The sequence below is a fragment of the Cupressus sempervirens genome, chromosome 7 (genome assembly GCF_028749045.1).
Source record: "Cupressus sempervirens isolate cs-2001-9-10 chromosome 7, ASM2874904v1, whole genome shotgun sequence".
NCBI classification, from domain to species: Eukaryota; Viridiplantae; Streptophyta; class Pinopsida; order Cupressales; family Cupressaceae; genus Cupressus; species Cupressus sempervirens.
The window spans coordinates 733,143,235-733,162,492 of record NC_143124.1 but is presented as its reverse complement, the minus strand read 5'-3'; the positions used below and the strand labels follow the sequence as shown (position 1 = coordinate 733,162,492).

Sequence of the window (19,258 nt, the reverse complement as noted above, 5' to 3'; positions counted from 1 at the left end):
TTTCACATGCCTTATCTCCGCAAAGTACCAAATCTGAAATTCAAAATTCTTTAACCTTCGCCATTTTGTCAAACCATCTCTTGACCACTCCTTGATGTTTAGCAAACTTTTCCAAGGCTTCATCTCTCTTTTCCTCTAAGTATAACAATTGAGCCAATCATGTCTGCACTCTATCTTCACCTTCCATTTATTATTGCATGAATCGTAATATTGGAATCCTCAATTAGATAGGACAAATTGGATCTTGTCCATAGACCAGATGATATGGAGATGTCCCTAAAGAACCTCATCTTTGTATGCCAATCTCTATGATTATTGTCTAGCAACTTCTTTATTGCACTCAACAGATTCTTGTTTGTTGCTTTGTCCAACCCATTGCCTTGTGGATAGCGGTTTGATGAAAATTTGAGTGTAATCCCACAGTCAAATGACCAATTTGAAAAGTTCAAGGATCTAAACGTAGGTCCATTATCACATACAAATGCATGGGGACATCCAAACTTAGTAATGATATTTTCTTGGAGGAATTTGATGACAACCTTTGTTGTGCTATTTTTCAGTGATTGAGCCTTAGTCCATATAGTGTATCAATCTATAGCAGCTAGAATGTACTGATGGTGTCCTAAAGATGGCGGATTAATGGGACCAATAAAATCCAATCCCCACTTTGCAAACGGTTTTACTTCAATAACAAGTTGTAGTGACATAGTGGGGTTTCTTTCACTTGTCTTAGGTATTTGGCATGTGTGACAAGTCTTCACACGTTCATAACTGTCTTTAAACAATGTTGACCAATAGTAAGCCGCTCTTGAGATTTGATGAGCCATAGGTAAACCACTTCCATGACTAGTTCCATATTTACTATGAAAATGTTCGATGATGTGTCCAACCTCTTCCTTCCCAACACATCTTAGATAAACCCTGTCATGGTTCTTCCTATATAGCACAAATCCTTGAAGCATAAATTGTTGACTCTTCATTCTCAATGAACGCTTTTGCACAAAATTTAAGTGTGATGGAGACTTATGATTTAGCAAGTAGTGAACAACATCATTATACCATTCATTTGGGGATACGTCTTCTAACACATACACTTGTTACAATAACCTGGAGCCAGTTGTAGATAGGGTTTGAGCTGGAGCTTGTCCTCGTACTAGCTCCATAGGTTGTATCTCCATGGCATATTCTTGAATGATTGCCATCTACTTTCCTCTTCTTTCTCCTAACTCATTTTGCATTAGCAATGTCTTAATTGTAGCATTAGGAACTATTGCGTATTTTTTGCTTCTTAGAATGCAATGTTTGAATTTCTTTATCGCCTTTACCAAAGCATAAGCTTGTTTCTCAACATTTGGGTATCTCACTTCTGCAATTTTTAATGTGAACTCATGAGTGCAATAGGATGTTTATCTTGATCATCTACCTTCTGGTGAGGATAGCTACACAGGTATGCTTTGAAGCAAAGGAATATATATAGAAAGGCTTGGTGAAATACGGGCTCAACAAAATAGGAGCATCCACAATTGGTTGCTTGATTTCCTCAAATGCCTTTTTCTCTGCAAATCCAATTATGAACTTCCATACGAAGTTATTTTTTCCAAAAAATGACTTCAATTCTTTCTAACTAGCTAGTAATTTTATCTTTGATATTGCCTCGATGCGCTTAGGATCGATTGAGATTCCTCATTTTGATATTACATGTCCTAACAATTTTCCTTCAGTGATAGCAAACATGCATTTCTTTGGATTCAAGGAAATTCCATATTTTCTACATCTTTGGAAGATTCTCTTCAATTCATTGATGTGGTCTTCTTTGCATTGAGAAAATATTGTGAGATTATCCATGTCTATGATGATGCATTTCTTTACCAAGTCTCTCTAAGCATAATTCATGGTCCTTTGAAATGTGGTTCCCGCACTGATCAAATCGAAATACATTCTTTTATAAGCAAATGTGCCCCATTTAGTTCTGAATCCAGTTTTTAGTCTATCTTCCTCTTCTACCATCACTTGATTATATCCAGAATAGCCATCTAAAAATGACATAATTTGAGAACCGTTAACGACTTGTATCACTTTATCTAACGATGACACCAGGTAATTGTTTTCTCTGAAGCTTTGTTAAGATTTCTGAAATCTACGGATAACCTTATCTTTCCATTCTTGTTTCTAATAGGAACAAGGTTGGCGACCCACGTTGAGTGTCGAAATGGGAATATAATTTTGGCTGATAACAACTTCTTCACTTCTTGGTGTATTAGTGGTTCTAAGAATGGATTTATCGGTCTCTCCCTTTGTCTAAATGGCTTACTATTTGGTTTTAGTTTAATAGTATGTGTGCCGAGGGATGTATCATATGTCATCAAATCTTCATATCCTCAAACAATCACATTAGAGAATTCCCTCATAATCTTCAAGATTTCTTCCTTTTCAATGGGAGTACAAACTTTCCCAATAAATACATTTTTGACATTTTCTTTGGTTCCCAAGTTTACCTTTTCACATTCCCCTCCTTCGGTATTTTGGTACTTGAGGGCATTTAGTTTGTCCGTATCAAAATTTCTTTGTAGTTCAACAATTCCCTTAGAAATGGTGTTCGTCCTTAAATTCAGAATCTCATTAATTTCAAACTGAGCTTCTTTTTGTTTTCCTTCATCTATCACTTGTGCTTCAAAGACCCTTGAGCTTGTCAGAAAATTGAGGATATCATTATCATCTTCAAACACTTGGAAATTCGTGACGTTGTTAGGAACTGATGGTACTAAAGTTAGGTCAATTGTGAATTTCTTTACACAATCCATCGCCAATGGCTGTAATGAACATGTAGATTGTGCCAAAGAGTGTGCCAGAGGATTACTTGTTTGACTTATCCTTTTAATATTGAAAGCATCAAAGCTTTTGATCAAGTCCCAAACTTTGTTGTGATAATGACCCAATCTTTTATCATGGCATGTATATTTCTTACGAACTTGCCCAATTACTATGTTTGAATCTCCACGTATATGTAAAATTCTGGCACCCTTTTGGATAGTGAGGACCAATCCAATGACTAATGATTCATACTCAGCCACATTGTTTGTGCATGGAATTTGTAATCTGTGTGCTGCCAAATATGTTTCTCCAGTTGGGCTGATGAGTTCAACACCGACCTCACCACCTTTCTTTGATTTGGATCCATCAAAGGATGGGGTCCATACTTGATCATTTGCATATTCTTCATATAGTTTTACATTTGACTCTTTGATTTCTTTATGTTCTTGTCTTACTTCACCTTCTTGAATTATTTTGCCTTTTTGCATTCTTTCCTGTTGTGGCTCTAAAATTTCCATATGTAATGAGTTCAATTTTGACCCATTTTTTGCTACACATGCTTGTGAGATTGTTTTCGATACTTGTGCAATTGCATATTTGCACATGGTGCATGATATCTCAAAATGAAAAGCATTATGTATTCTACACCAATTGGGTAACAACAAAATCTTAATGGAGGCATCTTTTCCCAATTCAATATCTTGTCTAACACTTTTCAAGCCAAATTTCTAAAATTCTCGAACATTCCTTCATTCAACGATGTTTCTGGGTTATCCCCAACATGTACCTTTGTGAAATTGGAAATCACATTAGGACATTCCCCTTGATTATAACCTTGCAACATCATAATTTCTCTTATTTTAGGAACATATGATCCCAAAGTGGTCTCTATGAATAAGATTTCATTATCTTTGCCGTACTTAGTGATCAACAATTGGAGCCTTCGAGTGCTTACTATCCTTATTTGATTGGGGATTCCCTTCCATGGAAGCCACATGTGTGAAAAGTCTGTTGCAACTTATCCATTCACTTTCTATGCCCAATCCCTACTAGAATATCCTTCTGGAATATTTACAACAGATATATCAATACATCTTTGAACATGTGGGTCAAATGCTAATTGCATGTTAATATTATTCAATTCTCTCATGACTGGACCTCGGTTTTATCCAAATGTGTAACCTTCTTATCAATTTGAAGTGGAACCAACCCTAACCTTCTACATATGTCAAGAGGCATTACATTATTTGATGCATTAGAGTCGATTAAATAGTCATGTAACATCTTCCCAAAAATTCAATTGATACTCGGAAAGGTGCAGCTTCCTCATTGCCTTGATAAAAAATCATTGGCTTCTGCACTTTGAAGTACAGAAGTTCTCCCATTTTGCGTTGTCATGGAGCTTTCCACTATAGAAGAATTATCTCTAATCATTTCATATGGTGGGCCATTTTGGGAGATTTCTCCATTGGATGCAACCTTTAGATCATCTACAGAGTTTTGTACCATTCCAATGAAATTTGAAGGATTCTAAGGAAGCCCAGATGCATATGGCAATACGTCCTCCACTACATTGGTGTTTTGTGCAAAATTTGATTGCTGGACATTAGATGCCCCTCTTGGTAGATGTGATACATTTTGAGAAACAATCTTCGTAAAGGAATCATTTAAACTTCCCAACAATGTATCTCTAATTTTTGGAATTTTCATCCATTCATATAATGGAAGACTCACTTTGGTGTTCTTGAATTCTTGTAGTACTCAAGAACTCAATCTCTTCAATTCCTCTCCAGGAGGACTTCCTTTCTATTTTTGTCCTTGATTTTTATTTTGCCTTTGTTGTCCTTGTTGTGTGGAAGATTGAAGATTATTTCGTCTCTTCTCACTTTGTGAAGAATTCATCATGGATGAATGACCTTTGTCTCCTTGAGAGTTTGTGGATTGTTCATACTTGGGTGAGTCTTTGAGGGGACTAGGATGTTTGCTTGCATTGGGATGCACTGGAATTGAAAAGTTATTTGGAGGAATTGATGATGTCAATGGCTCATGGTTCCTATAATTCCTTTGATATGTCTTTATCAAAGCATTACCAGATGTTTGTTCGAAAGCTTTCACTTTACTTGTTCCTTCTTCCTTCCACCAAGACATTGTTGTACAGAGGAGGGAATAAAAATCTGTCCTTATGTAGTGATTCATTTGGGGACACTGGTGGAGGTTGATTTTCTAGTGGAACTTGATAATGTGGTGTCTCCACAGGACTATTTGCTGAAGCAGGTGGGAACTTGTGATTAGCATTGACATGCAATCATGGGAATCAGGGGGAGGAAACTTAAGACCATCAAAAACCAATGCTTGATCATATCTTGGTGCCGACACTATCTTATATTCTGTAGGAGGAGGATTCTTAGATGTGGCAAGGTTCCTTACTTCTCCCTTGAAAATATTAGCTGCTCTTTGAAATTCCTGACATTGCAACTCAGAATGTTGGTTTGTCTCATGTAATCTACACCATCTAGATAGTGTGGCTTCTGCTAAGAAAACTTTATTAGCTGGTCGATTCTTAGAAGATCGAGGATTGTCCAATGGTGAAGGTATGCCTCTATTATTTGGATTGGTGTTCCATGATCTTCTTTGATGCCCTTGGTTATTATTACGATATCCAAAATTATTCTCTTGACGACCTTGGTTATTACTTCAATATCCTTGATTACTTTGATGAAATCCTTGTTGTGTCCTTGATTTCTGTTGTGATATTGAGGGGATTCCCTTGATAACCTTGGTTGTTACCTTGATATGACTGATAATTTCTTTGTGCATTTTGCAATTGATTATTCTGATTTTTGAGGTAAGTGACCTCAGTGGATAACTTTTTCACTTGTTCAATGAAGTCCTTCATCTCATCTTTTTGCTCTTGAGTCCTTGTACAAGTTGTTGTGTTTTGAAGATAAAACGGTTGTGTGGGCATTGCCTGTGATAGAGGAGCTCCAAGATGCAACACCAACTATTTTGGATAATTGAAAACTCCTTGATTTAATGTATTTGCATTTCCAAAGTAGTGGGGGTGTTCCATTCGCTGTTGTAGGTGATTGCAAACTAACTTTCTCAGCCTCCGCATATGCTTGAATCATACTTGTAGGAGCCTGATGAGTTTTTTGAACAAACATGGATGTGAAACAATCTAGGGGTGACTAGTAGATAGGTCGTGCTGTATCATCTCCTATGTGATATGGGTCACAAAATCTTGAATAAACCCTCTGAAATTAGTTGTTGAAAGCACAAATTGGTTCACATTGTTGTCTCCTTATCTCAATTTGTTGCATATACAATTCAATAGGGGTGATAGGCAAGTTGAGCTACTCAAGGAATGCATCCTTCAGTTGTTTCCAAGTTTGTATTGAATTCAAAGGTAGGTTGATATACCGGTAGAAAGTCTCCTCTTTGTAATAATCCCAACCAATTATAACTTCATCAAACACCAAATTCTTCTCAAATTCAATTGTTTGACATTTTGTCAAACACTTTGCAAGCAAGCTCTGATACCATTGTAATAACCCCAACCGGTTATAACTTCATCAAACACAAACTCTTCTCTAATTCATTTGTTTGACATTTCGTCAAACACTTTGCAAGCAAGCTCTGGTACCACTATAATATCCTTTGTCAGTTCGAACCTCAACTTGTTGATTTGTAGGTCAAGGAAAATTGTCAAACACTTCCAATATGATCTCTATGCTTGCTGTTTCTGAGTTTCAGACTAATTATGCTTGCTTCAAATGATATCAAAGGGAATCTAAAAGCCTGTAATTGATTACTACTGTATCTAAGAAAAAAACTAAATGCATATGCAATTCTCTTTTGGCTTTTCAAATGCATATAGATGAATTCTAAATGAAAAATGTGCACTTACAGCCAATTGTTATTTTGTCAAATTCTTGGCATGCATATTATTATGTCAAGCATGGAAGATATAAATATGCACATTACATCAAATATATAGACCTGCAACTTATCACTGCTTTAGTGAGATATTTTCTAATCCAATGCTTAACATAATATTCCAAGGCTCTTGGCTTTGCAACCCCCCAAAAAAGGGATTAGAAATGACATTATAAATCTGATATAAAATGTGCATCTACAGCTATTTATGACAGCCACCTTTACAATGCCAAATGACCAATTTAAATGATGCAAATTGATTGTAGAACCTGATATACAAATCGCCCAATGAAGGAGATGAAATTGCAATCATAATCAAGTCAAGTACTGTAGCGCGGGTACTATTCACGTCACTGTTCACGGAACTGTAGCAGCCAACAATAAATGTATTCTCTAATTTAAGCACAAATAAGACTCTAGAATGAAGCTCTCCTAAATGCCAAATTTAGTGGATATTTCACCACCTCAAATGGTTGCGACACTAAAGAATTGACATTCTCCAATGGCTAACTGAAATCTGAGACCCTTAGTTTCTTCTCTCAAGTTTATATCAAATAAAATTGACAATAATTGGATGCCTAGCAATGAAGCTTTTGCCTCTATTTATTCTTTTCCCTCACCCTTCTAGAAGGAAATAAAATATTATTTAATTGCACTATTGTACTTCTAGAAAATACACTCTTTAGAAGCTTCCCTTTCCAATACAATAAATAGTTGTGCTTTTAGAAAATTAAATTAATTAAATATAAAGTCACCTTTTAATTTAAATTTATTTAATGATTTTATAAGAAATTTATTTAATTAATTTCTCCTTATTTCTCCACTTAGCCTTCGAAGAATGTAAAGGCTAAGAATTCTACTGACATGCTAAAAAGATGGGGACATTACACTCTCCCAATGAATAAGGGAACAATCTGCAAGCAACATCCTCTTCTTGCAGACTTCTATTCTAGAGGAAATCCTCAAAAATCTTAACGTGCTCATCAACAGTGCGGTTGACATCATTCACAAAGAATTTAGAACAAAAGTGTTTAGGATTCTTTGGCATTTTGTGGTAGGCGGCAAATGTTTCAACGGGTGATGCATTCTGCGGACACCATTATTGTGCCATTGTTGGAACTTGTTGGACAATTGCGGGTGTGACGACTTGTATAGTTATTTGCACAAATAACTATTGAATTGGTGTAGCTCCTTGTGGAACTCCTTCTCGGGTCGATCCTTTTGCTTGATGCTGAGGTGGTGGAGTTTGGAATATCCTTGTGAGATCGGCCACACTTGGTGAACTTTGACTTGTAGATACTTCTTTCTTTCCTCACCTAGGCTTTGGATCAAAATTCAACTCTTTCAATTTGTGTGCTCGTAGAGTGAATCTCAAGGATCTTCAATGTACCTCAGGTGGGGATGAATTAATGTGCTCTAGTATGTAAAACTTCTGTTAAACGTTTCAGTTAAGGCCCTCCTAGCGCTAGTTTTTGTTGATGTGTATTTTATGACCCACCAAACAATAGAAAAATACTGAAATATCTTATCCTCTCTTGAACAAAGTCTCGTGTATGCTCAGATTGCTAGAAGATCATACAATGACTCCAAGGTTCCTTCAGTGTTAGGTCTTGGCTGTGGATAAGCTCCGTGGTTGATGTGATTTGTTGAGGATCACAAGGGGCCTTACGTGTATTTACTCAAATTCATTTCAAGGCATACTGGATGTGGGAGCTCTCTAAAGGTTTTGCAACAAAGTACTTTTTTGGGTTTTCACGAAATGTGCAAAAATGAAATGGGATAGGGTTTAGAGATTCTAATCTATTCCTAAGGGAAATGATGACAACAAATAGTACTGTGGTTGACAAATTCCTCAAATTACCGAACTTTGCTATATTTGGGGATCCACGGTGGATTTCCCTCAAACTCTGATCTCTCATCAAACAACCCTCATAACGTTTTACATTCTGCGAAGAGGGGTCCCAGGCGTGGGCGATGGATGACCTTTAGCATTACCTCTACAAGTTTTGCATTATTTGTAATCACTTAGACTACATTCTGACTTCCCACCATCTCTATGGCCTCGATGAGAATTTTGGAAATGGACTGTGAATTTTTCACTTCCCCTTTACAATGAATTGCCTTAAAAAACATTGCGCCTTCGGGGTGACACTATAATCACATTCATCAATGGCCGATTTCTTGTGTCTTTTCATCCATCCCAAACAATAGAAACACTCGAAGTTTTTCGTGAGTTTCTAATTTCTTGAATAGCTTTCTCTACGAAAGCCTTCTCTTTTTGCAATAAAGTGGTGCACACCTTTTCCTACACGAGACTTGTATAATCAACCGGTGCTTTATTTATGGCTGTCACCATTTCTTGTGTCTTTTCATCCATCCCAAACAATAGAAATACTTGAAGTTTTTCACGAGTTTCTAATTTCTTGAATAGCTTTCTCTACACAAGCCTTCTCTTTTTGCAATAAAGTGGTGCACACCTTTTCCTACACGAGACTTGTGTAATCAACTGGTGCTTTATTTATGGTTGTCACCATTTCCTTCCAATATGATGATCTCACCAAGTTGAAAGGAATACTGTTGGCATAGAGGCAACGTGCCTCTATGCCTCCATTTTAAATGCAATGTCCAGTAAACCTCTTTTGTGGGCAATATTTTCCACTTCTACCTCTTCCTCTCGCAGTATAGGTACTTGCAAGAATGGGTTTTTGGAGGATACAATTGGTTCTGTGGGTAATTGCATTGTTTTCTTTGAGGATGGAGGCTGATAAAAACTTTGTTTTGATCTTTTTATCAATTTATCATCTGCTTCTTGTTCTTTTACTAATGAAGCTATTTGTTGTGTGCCTTTGCACATTACAAATCCTTTACCAACAGGGTGCATAAAATGAAGTTTGACTTGGCAATATGTGCTGTTGAATGGTTTTCCTTTGTTTCTTTGTCAATAATTACACTTCCAAATATATGAGCCACCTTTGGAAACCTTTGAGTTCTTGTGGTATGTCTTCGTAAAGGAGATCCTACATCAATTTTAAAGATATCGGTTCCTTGCCCTCGTACTAAACTTTGACTATGGGTGGCTGTCATTCTTGCACAATATAATCTAATTTCTTGATATGCCTATATAAAAAATTAAATAAATTTAAACTAGAGAGAAGCTATAAACATGAAGCATACAAATGCAAAAAAATGATATAGAAAAACTAAAATCAATTGCTAAACTTGTTCTTTTATTTATTTTTTCAAAAAAAAAGAAAAGGAAAAAAAACTTGAAAAATTTCTTCACAAGCTTGAAAAAAGTCATCCAAATCTTCAGAAAATTCATTAAGGAACTCAAGAATGGGATCAATTTCTTACCTTAGATGCTTAAAAATCATTTGTGGAAGCTACCTCTTGGCCCATGAACAATCTCTTCGAAAATAATCACCTTGCCTTCAAAATGCCAAAATGGAGACCAAATGGGAAAAGAGTCTTGCTGCAAACAAAATGAGATGAAGAGTGGTTGGTCTCTTTTAGGGATGATTTAGGGTTTAGGAGCAAAAATAGGTTGAAAAAGTACTTTCCTCATGTGCTAAATGAATGTTTTAAGTGGCAAGAATAAAGAAAAGCCTTTTCAAGCGCTTGGGCCGCAAATGCTCTTGGAGGTGCCCAAATGCCTGTGGAAGCCACCCAAAAGTGCCTCCCATGCACTTGAAGGTGTGTAGTGAAATGACTTCCACTTGCCTCCGGATGCCTAAGAGGTGCATTTAGGTGGCTTTCACCTGCCTTCGCTCTAGCATTTGCCTCAACCTCTACATCTGATGCCAAGAAACCCACATCGGTTTTTGAGGTATTTAAACTTAATTTCTTAAGATTTTGCGCTTTTCTCAGGTTAAGCATTGATGTAGGTTATTTTTATGTTTGGTGAATTGGATTATTTACTAACTTGACTAAATCCTTGAAAATGCCACGAAGCATTACTGTAGCTCTTAGTTATTAAAAAATGAGATAATCTAGGTTTTTTCAAACACATATTGTTTCACATTTTGCACTTGCATCTTCCACCTATTGTTAGCCTGGAAGAGTTTTTGTGACAATTTTTATTTGCAGCTGATCCATAAAAGTGGACATAATCCTACACAATAATTTAATATGTAGTCTTGAATCCCAGACATATTCATCTATTTGAGTTGTTAAAACTTTGTTTATTTTTTCTTAGAATAATTTCTTTGTTTTTAGTGAACTTGGAATCTCTTAGATTTATTTAGTTAACATTCTCGAAGAGAAGACTTTGAACATAGCTTAAATCTAGGGTTGATAGATCTTGTCTCAAATAATTTTGTAAGTTCTTATTCAAATTTATGAGGTCATGATGGAGAATAGTTTCAATCCTAACTTGACTTTTGTTTGATAGTTAGAGATTTGCCATGTTAAACTTTTCTATTATTTGTGGAGCTTCTTTTGTTTGGGATATGTAATTTTCCTTTTGCCAAAACTCAATACTGAAATGGAAAAGCAGCGAAATAGTGTGTCAAATCATATGCATTAGGAAAGCTTATCTATGAGTCTAAATAAATTTTACTAATCCTTTTATCAGCTTTGAGTTTCCTCTCAATATGTTATCCACTATAGGGAACACCATTTAAGTTTTGTAGATAGGTAATAAGGGAACAAAGAAAAAGTTTCGCCAAGATTTTTGGATGGGGGAATGTGGTTTGGGGATTGATATTTTTAAGTCCATTTTAATGGAGAATGGTCAGTGATTATATAAAAAATACCAATTTTATAAGGAAGTATCAGATATTCATATATTAACATTAATGACAACTATGAGACATTCATCATCTTGACATATATCTTTAATACACAAAAAAAGAGTTTACATGAGAGTCGACTACATTAATATGTGATTGTTTCCATAATTCATTGTAAATGGGCATATGACATAAAAGTAGAAAATGGTTATACCAAATGCTGTAAGGCTAAAGCTTGCACTACAAATGTCGAAATGACAAAGTCTTAAATGATAAAAATATTAAAAACATTGTGGTGAAATTAGGAGGCTGCTTCTACTTGGCATCTCCCAACAGTGCATCAAAATCAGAGTTTGACTCTGAGTCACTGCCACTGTGTTTTGAGGGGCTTTCACATACAATTGAATTCTGAGCAATCAGTCAGGTTTCCTCATCAATTTGGGTGGCACCCTTTGGAACACCTCACAGCGAATAGCAAGCATTCTCAACACTAAGGCATCTTTGCCATGCCATTTCTTCCATCCAATAGGATCCTTTGAGCTAATGTAGCTAATAGAATATTTTTGAGCCACTGTAGCTAATAGAAACATTTTGAGTTAATGTAGCTTTATCTGTCTTTGCATTTGGCTTGCTGAATGTTGGATCACGGGTATTAGTAAAGGCAAGCCATTGCATGTGACGTAAACTTGACTTCTCAGTTGAATACATTTTCCTAAGAGTCTTCATTAACCCTTCTTTCACCTCTTTGTGATCACAAGGAAGCAACCTCACAGCTTTTGCTGCATACAACTCAGGATTGAGAGCTAAGGTTGCAATATGAAGCGGGTATTCAAAGTGTTCCACGTTTGCATCACAGTTGGCTTAATGTGTTGCTCATTTAATCTCAAATTAGAATCCTTGTTTGAAATTGCCTGCTTTATTTTTCCAGACATGATATCAAATGTCTCATAAATTTCTCCAATATTCAGAGTGTCCGTATCAACCTCACAGCTTTTGCTGCATACAATTCAGGATTGAGAGCAAAGGTTGCAATATGAAGCGGGTATTCAAAGTGTTCCACGTTTGCATCACAGTGGGCTTAATGTGTTGCTCATATAATCTCAAATTAGAATCCTTGTTTGAAATTGCCTGCTTTATTTTTCCAGACATGATACCAAATGTCTCATAAATTTCTCCAATATTCAGAGTGTCCGTATCAGCATATCTAATGACATCTGCAACTGCTTAAATAAAGGAACAAACCTATCTGTAAACAAAATTTTGGAAAAAGACAATTTAGAAAAATTAAATCAGAATTTTTAAATAGAATGCACAATCAAACTCTAAATTTAAAATCTATAAATAAAATGAAAACCAACAATTTATTGAAATTAATAATTTAATTGCCTCACATTGAACCACCAATTATCATTAAGAATTTTTTGTTTTCTGTTTTCTTTGCACGATGTTTGTAGTACACCATTTACTCCACTCTGAATTGTCCATCATAGAGCCTCCAATTAGGAAACATCTATGCAGCCAACTGAAAAGCGATCCGTACAAAAAAGACTTAAATTATTTTAAAGCTTTTCTTGTATGGGTTGTTTTTTACATGGCTGGATAGCCACAAGCCTCCAACTAGTCATCACAAATCCTCTTGTACCTCAAGTATCCTGTATAAAAAAATAAATCAATTGGTATACATATAACAACATACTTTTTCTATCAGAACTTAAGTAATCAATATTGCAATACATCAAAAGTTAAACATCCAAAATAGTAACATAAAATGCATGAATAAACTATTAGGAACACAAGATGAACATATAATTTAAGTGGAAGCCTTGCAAAGAAAACCGCGAAAAAATATTGCTTGTATTATAAATTCTCACTAGAGACACCAATCACCTTTAGATGATTTGTAGGTGTCACTGGATACACCAATCCCCACGACGAAGCACTTGTTGGGAGGTTGGTGCCTCTGTCCCCTGCCCTCTAGGTGAAGGTACCATTCAGCATAGACTGATGGATTTGTGACATGTGCTTAATCACCTCTCGTGGATCCTTTTCTCTGGCCGTTGTGACTTTCATTGACAGCTTGAGCTTTTTGTTTAACGGTAGTGGTGAGTCCAACAAATGGTATTAGAGCACTGGGTTACAGGTTCAAATCCCTCAGGTCATGCTGAGGGAGGAATTGTTGGGAGGTCGGTGCCTCTGTCCCCTCTAGGTGAAGGTATTGTTCAGCATAGATCGATGGATTTGTGACATGTGCTTAACTGCCTCTTGTGGATTCTTGTTTTTGGCTGTTGTGACATTCATTGACAGCTCGAGCTTTTGGTGTAACAGCAATGGTGATTCTAACAGTACCAACTTAGTAAGAGACATCAATCATTTTTGAGAAGAGGCACCAACCTCTTACAACAAAATTTAGATTTTCTCAAAGGTAAATGTTTTTCAAAATCTGCCTTAAATCTACTAACAATTTTGTTATAATGATCTTCAAATCTGCACCTAATCGCTTTCAGAATCTACTCCAAATTTGTCTCAATAATTCTTCGTGAATCTGTTAAGTTTGTGTTGTAAATCTCCTCACATGTGCTTCATCAATATGCTCAAATTTGCTTCATACATCTGCTCATATATTCTGATTTTTAACTCCTTCAGGCCTGCTTAGTATGTAAAGCTATTACATTAATTTCTTACGTTTTACACATCAAAATTATCTTCCATTATACCCCACACATGCTTCCCTTCGCCCAAGAGAGGTGACACTTCAACAAGGTTGGCCTTGCCTTTTATATATTTTCAGAGCTTTGAACATAAACTTGGGCACCAAGATAGGTTTGTCCCACAAACGGAACTGATTCAAATTAACTTTAAAATTGTGTACCCATATCAAGTGGTAGGCCCTGATAACAGCATGACTATTAATTTGATTTAAACCCCCTTGGAAAGCTGGCCCTAGAAATAAACAAACAACATATTTATTCAATTTAAATGTAATTGGCACTTCTAATCTGAGTGACATGTCAGATCTAACTTCTTATTGAACTCCATTGATTCTTTCAGCGGCAATGCCTTGGTTTGACCTTTCACATAAATGACAATAATAATTTTCAGACACTTATGCTCCTAGAATAGTCAACATGATAAAAAAAAGATTGATGTGTAACCTATGGCAGTTATAAGTATCATAAAATACATAGATGAAACTTTATAACGTGGACATTGTGGATGGCTTGCCAAAGGGAATATTATTTCATTAGTATATTCATCAGTCTTCCCTAAACTTCGAAGGCATGTTTTGCCAACATCAGGAAATTTCCATAGCCTTTTCCATAAAGGGATAACAGGAAGACTTGATTAGTATATTCATCAGTCTTCCCTCAACTTCAAACGCATGTTTAGCTAATATCAAGGAATTTCCATAACCTTTGCCATAAAGGAATGACAGGAAGACTAACTCATAAAATTTCTTGTGCTCAAATGACTTATTATATCGACACACTCAAACACTGTGATAACATGCAGGTAATAAGAGAATGGTGAAAACACTGGAAAGAAAGAAACTTCATGTCTAACAATTGATCTGTATTTGTTTGTCATATTGAATCAAAGAGTGTATTGAGTACTTGGATGATAATGTTGTCCATGGGTCCAATAAGCTGTCTTTTTTTGCTTATTTTCTGCGCGTTATTGTTTGCAAATGTTGCACTTGTGAGCTAGAGTTACAATCCCTGTGTGAGTCATGCAAACATAAGCTAGTATCTGGATTTCGTGCACTTCTGCGTTATAAAATGTAAATTTAGAGATAAAACTGAGCAATTAATTCCAGCCAATAACATAGAGCTTATCTTTTACTGAGACGATGGGCTGAGTTCTGTCATTGCTTGTTTGCGCATGTATAGACTTGCAGAGCCTGCTGAAAGCTTACAGCAATCCTATGATAGTTTTCTTCAGCGTATGCTTCATCGAAATAGAAAACTGAAAGTAAGAATTTTATTTGACCTTTTATTGCATTTTATATATATTTCTAAACCATGTACCTGTTTTGATCTTTTTGCTTTTAATTTGTCCAGTCAAAAAAAGCACGGGCAACACTTCGATTTGAAGAGATTCAGGCAAAGGGCATTAGGGGTTTGTACTTTTCTTTGTTTGTTCACCATCTTTAATTTAGATTGTAAATAGCATGCATGTAGAAGGGAGCTTTGACTATGTGTTGTGAGTTGGTGCTTACAATTAACATTGACAACCTTTTGCATTTCAACAGGAGGTGAGATTGAATCAGATAGATATTCAGAAGGTGGAACTATTCTCACATATTCTGACAAATGCACCGCTGATGGTCAAGCTTCTGACAAATATGAGTACAGATATGGAAATTTATTTAATAGATCAAATTTACAGTCTGTGGAAGATAAGGAACAAGACAAAGGAAAATTAAACTCACAAGGAGAAAGCAGTATAACTCTGTTGGGCACAATGGTTTCAGCGCACGGTTTGGTTTGTGATTCCAGTTGTCAAGATACTTTCAGCTTAGAGGAAAGTCTACACTGTGGGCATGCCAAAGAAGTACGTGATACAAATGATGGGCCTTTTAGTTCTACTGTTAACACAAAGGAAGTTAAATTGAGCATAAATCATGTTGATGAACCAATAAGAAAGAATCCATGTCAAGCAATCAACATCACCAAGCCTGCTGTTAAGAACTTTAAGACATCACCCAGGAAAAGTTTGGAAGACCATGCTTTGAATGAACAACTGGTCTCAGTTCCAGTTACAGCTGACTTCGTAGAACAAGGTTTGACTGCTGTGGAAGAAAATAAGTCTGGCATTCAAGAAATAAACAGATTAGAGGAGCTGGTTGATGTTAAAGATTTTGAAACATTGAAAGATGCTATTTTAAGCAGCACCCAGGAGCAAACTTTTAAAGATGAGAGAAGCACCATTCTACTCTTCAAAGATTGTGAAGATCTACCTGGGACAGGCAGCAGAGGGAGGAAAAAAGACAGTGGAGGGCTAGAGGAAATAGATAGTCAAAAGCCTTTGGGTGAATTTTCTGATTCTGTAACCGTCATACCTTCTAAGTTCCCCACTGAAGAGACAATTATTATACGCAAATTTGTAGATTCTACCATTGTTGGTGATACTCAACAAGTAGAAGATGCTTATCATCATGGACTGATAGAACCTACTATCAATACAAAGGAAGCCATGGCTGACATAAATAATATGTTTGGAAAGCCACTGAAGTTTGAAAAACCATATTCAGCAAATCAAGCACGGAAGATGCAAACAACAAAGCAACCTGTGAGTAGCTTCCAGGTATTAGTTGATGAAGTTTTGAAAGCATCTGAGGGAGAAACCCCTTATAATCCATTGGAGAAGGACTTGCAGGTGTTTATTGATGAAAATGTTTGCTATAATTCCTCCGTTCAATCTGTTTCATCTAAGAATATTTCTTCCCTTCAAGAATTGTCAGTATTGGCTGATATTAAAGGGAGCCATCATACGGTCAAACACCATGGATTCTCTTCTGTACCGGTAGAGTTTTATCAAGATGGAATTCCTATAATAGAGGAAAATGTTAAGAACTCAAAAGAAAAAGATGGTTATAGACAGTTTGGAAGTGTTGGAGAAATAAACGCGAATTCCAAATTCTGCAGTGAGGACACAATTGTCATACGTAAATTTGTAGATTCTGCTATAGTTGGTAATAATAAAGAACTAGAAGTATCATTCCATCATGGTCTTGTTGATCCAACTATTAATACAAAGGAAGCAATGGAAGAAATAAACATGATGTTTTTAAAGCCACTGCAATTTGACAAGCCAAAAGGTAAAAACCAACCACCAAGTGCTAAGACTTTCAAACCTGATAAAAACTTTCAGATATTTTCTGATGAGGTCTTGGAGGAACAGGGAGTCAAACAGAGATGCTTTATAAACAGTTTAGGGAAGACACATGATTCTTCTGTTTCATGCAATAATGACCTAGAGATATTTGTAGATGAAAATCTTATGCGTGATCCCTTAAAAGAAGTTCCAGGAACAGTGAATTCATCTGAGGATTTTACATCTCTAAAAGATGGACACATATCTATTAATGAAAGTTATGAAAGGATGCAGGAGAAGACATTGAACAAATCTGGAAAACTTCAACAAAGAGGCTCTTCCATTCCACCATTTCAAGTTTATCAAGATGGACAATTCCCTCCAGCTGATAATTTGTCTTCGAAGACCTGCAACGAGGACACAATTGTCATAAGAAAAATTGTAGATTCTACCCTTGCTGATACTGAAATAGAGGATGCTTGCCATCATGGTCTAGTTGAGCCTACTATCAATACAAAAGAAGCCATGGCAGACATAAATGATATGTTTCGTCAGTCTTTTTCCTTTGACTATCCAAAAAGGAGTTGTCTGACACGAATGGCTGGAACAAGTAAGGAACCGTGCAAAGGTCCTTGGATACTCACAGATGAAGATATGGAAAATGAAGATTTAGAGCAGCAAGTTCTTTTGCCCAATAATACAGGGGAATGCAATTCTTCTGTTCAAGAAGCTAAAGATTTTCAGTTAATTGAGAATGAAAATAGGGATTGTAATTACAGTAATAACGAGAACTCCCTTGACATACAAAAAAAGTCATCTGTATTGTTTGAGAAGTCTAAAGATGAGGACGTTTGTAAGTCAGCAGGATGCTTTGAGGTGTTTATTGATGAACAATTCTAGGAATAGGAGAGATCTTCAAAGCCTTGGTTTTATGTTGCCAGCTCAAGTTATTAATTTGTGGATAATATAATGTGGTTTGAAGAATATTAAACCTCCGGAGCAACTTGCAAGCTGTACCAATTTTTTAAAGAGATTGTTTTTGGTGGCCACAGTACTTGGCATGTGGATAAAGGTCATGAATAATAATGGTGCAGAAAGATTTGTTTCTATCTGGGAGATTTAGGGATAGAGATCTCTATGATTTGCATGCATGATCATTTGCTACTGAGGTATCTATCAAGAGAAAAGCTGTGCAAGCTCTGTATGGGGCATGTACAGTTGCAATTAGAAAAGGAGAGGGTCTTTGCTGAATGAGCAAGGGGGTTGTCAATGAATGAGGCTTGATATTGGTTTCTAAGAAAAGGCAAAATGGGTGCTAATCTCTTCATGTCAACTATTACAAGTTGTATCATTTTGGCTTGGGCATGCCTGCACTAGATTACAAAGTTACAAGTGTCTTTGAATTTTTTTATGGACTACTATTAGCTTTCGTGAATTTTGATTTTCCTGAAAAATTCTTACACCATATATGTGTTACCAGCAACTAAATTGTTTCAGTATTTGAAATTTCTTTGACTCACCTGTTCATTCAATTCTGGTCTTTGAACTTCATTTTTGGTTGTATAAAAATGCCCAAGTTAGGATGCAGTCTTATAAATGGTGTTGTAAACTGTGTTCATTTTTATATTGGTCTGTAGCAGCCATTCTTTTATTTTGCATGCATGCATCCAAATATATGTATACTAGCTGTTTTGTTCACCCTATAAACAGAAAAATTATTACTGAAGAGTATTGTTGTAAACTCTTCACACCATCACCACATTGCAAATGGGGACACCCTCTGGGCAGTAGAGCAGATGTCTTTGTAGGCCTTAGGTTAGTGATAATTTTGGTGCTTTCAAGTCAAGGGGCTTAAGTGACCAAGTCTAGATATAAGTCATGCCCATTTCAGGGTCAAGCCTATAGAGCAATGGAATTATTAGTAAGGTTTCAGCACTTAGTCAAATTCTAAGGATTCTAGAATCTGA

General features: G+C 36.1%; 1 protein-coding gene across 5 annotated transcripts in view; it reads left to right on the top strand.

Annotated features, from left to right (window-relative positions):
- Positions 1-18,823, top strand: part of LOC149549323 (Mad3/BUB1 homology region 1) — a 60,931-nt gene extending 42,108 nt beyond the window's left edge. For all 5 annotated transcript variants that reach the window (XM_089792772.1, XM_089792773.1, XM_089792774.1 and 2 more), the window contains exons 4-6: positions 15,365-15,446; positions 15,536-15,593; positions 15,727-18,823. In XM_089792772.1, coding sequence (XP_089648898.1) covers positions 15,365-15,446; positions 15,536-15,593; positions 15,727-18,191 — 2,605 coding nt within the window. In that variant the 3' untranslated portion in view covers positions 18,192-18,823. The remainder of the gene's footprint in view (positions 1-15,364; positions 15,447-15,535; positions 15,594-15,726) is intronic.
- Positions 18,824-19,258: the final 435 nt, after the last annotated feature.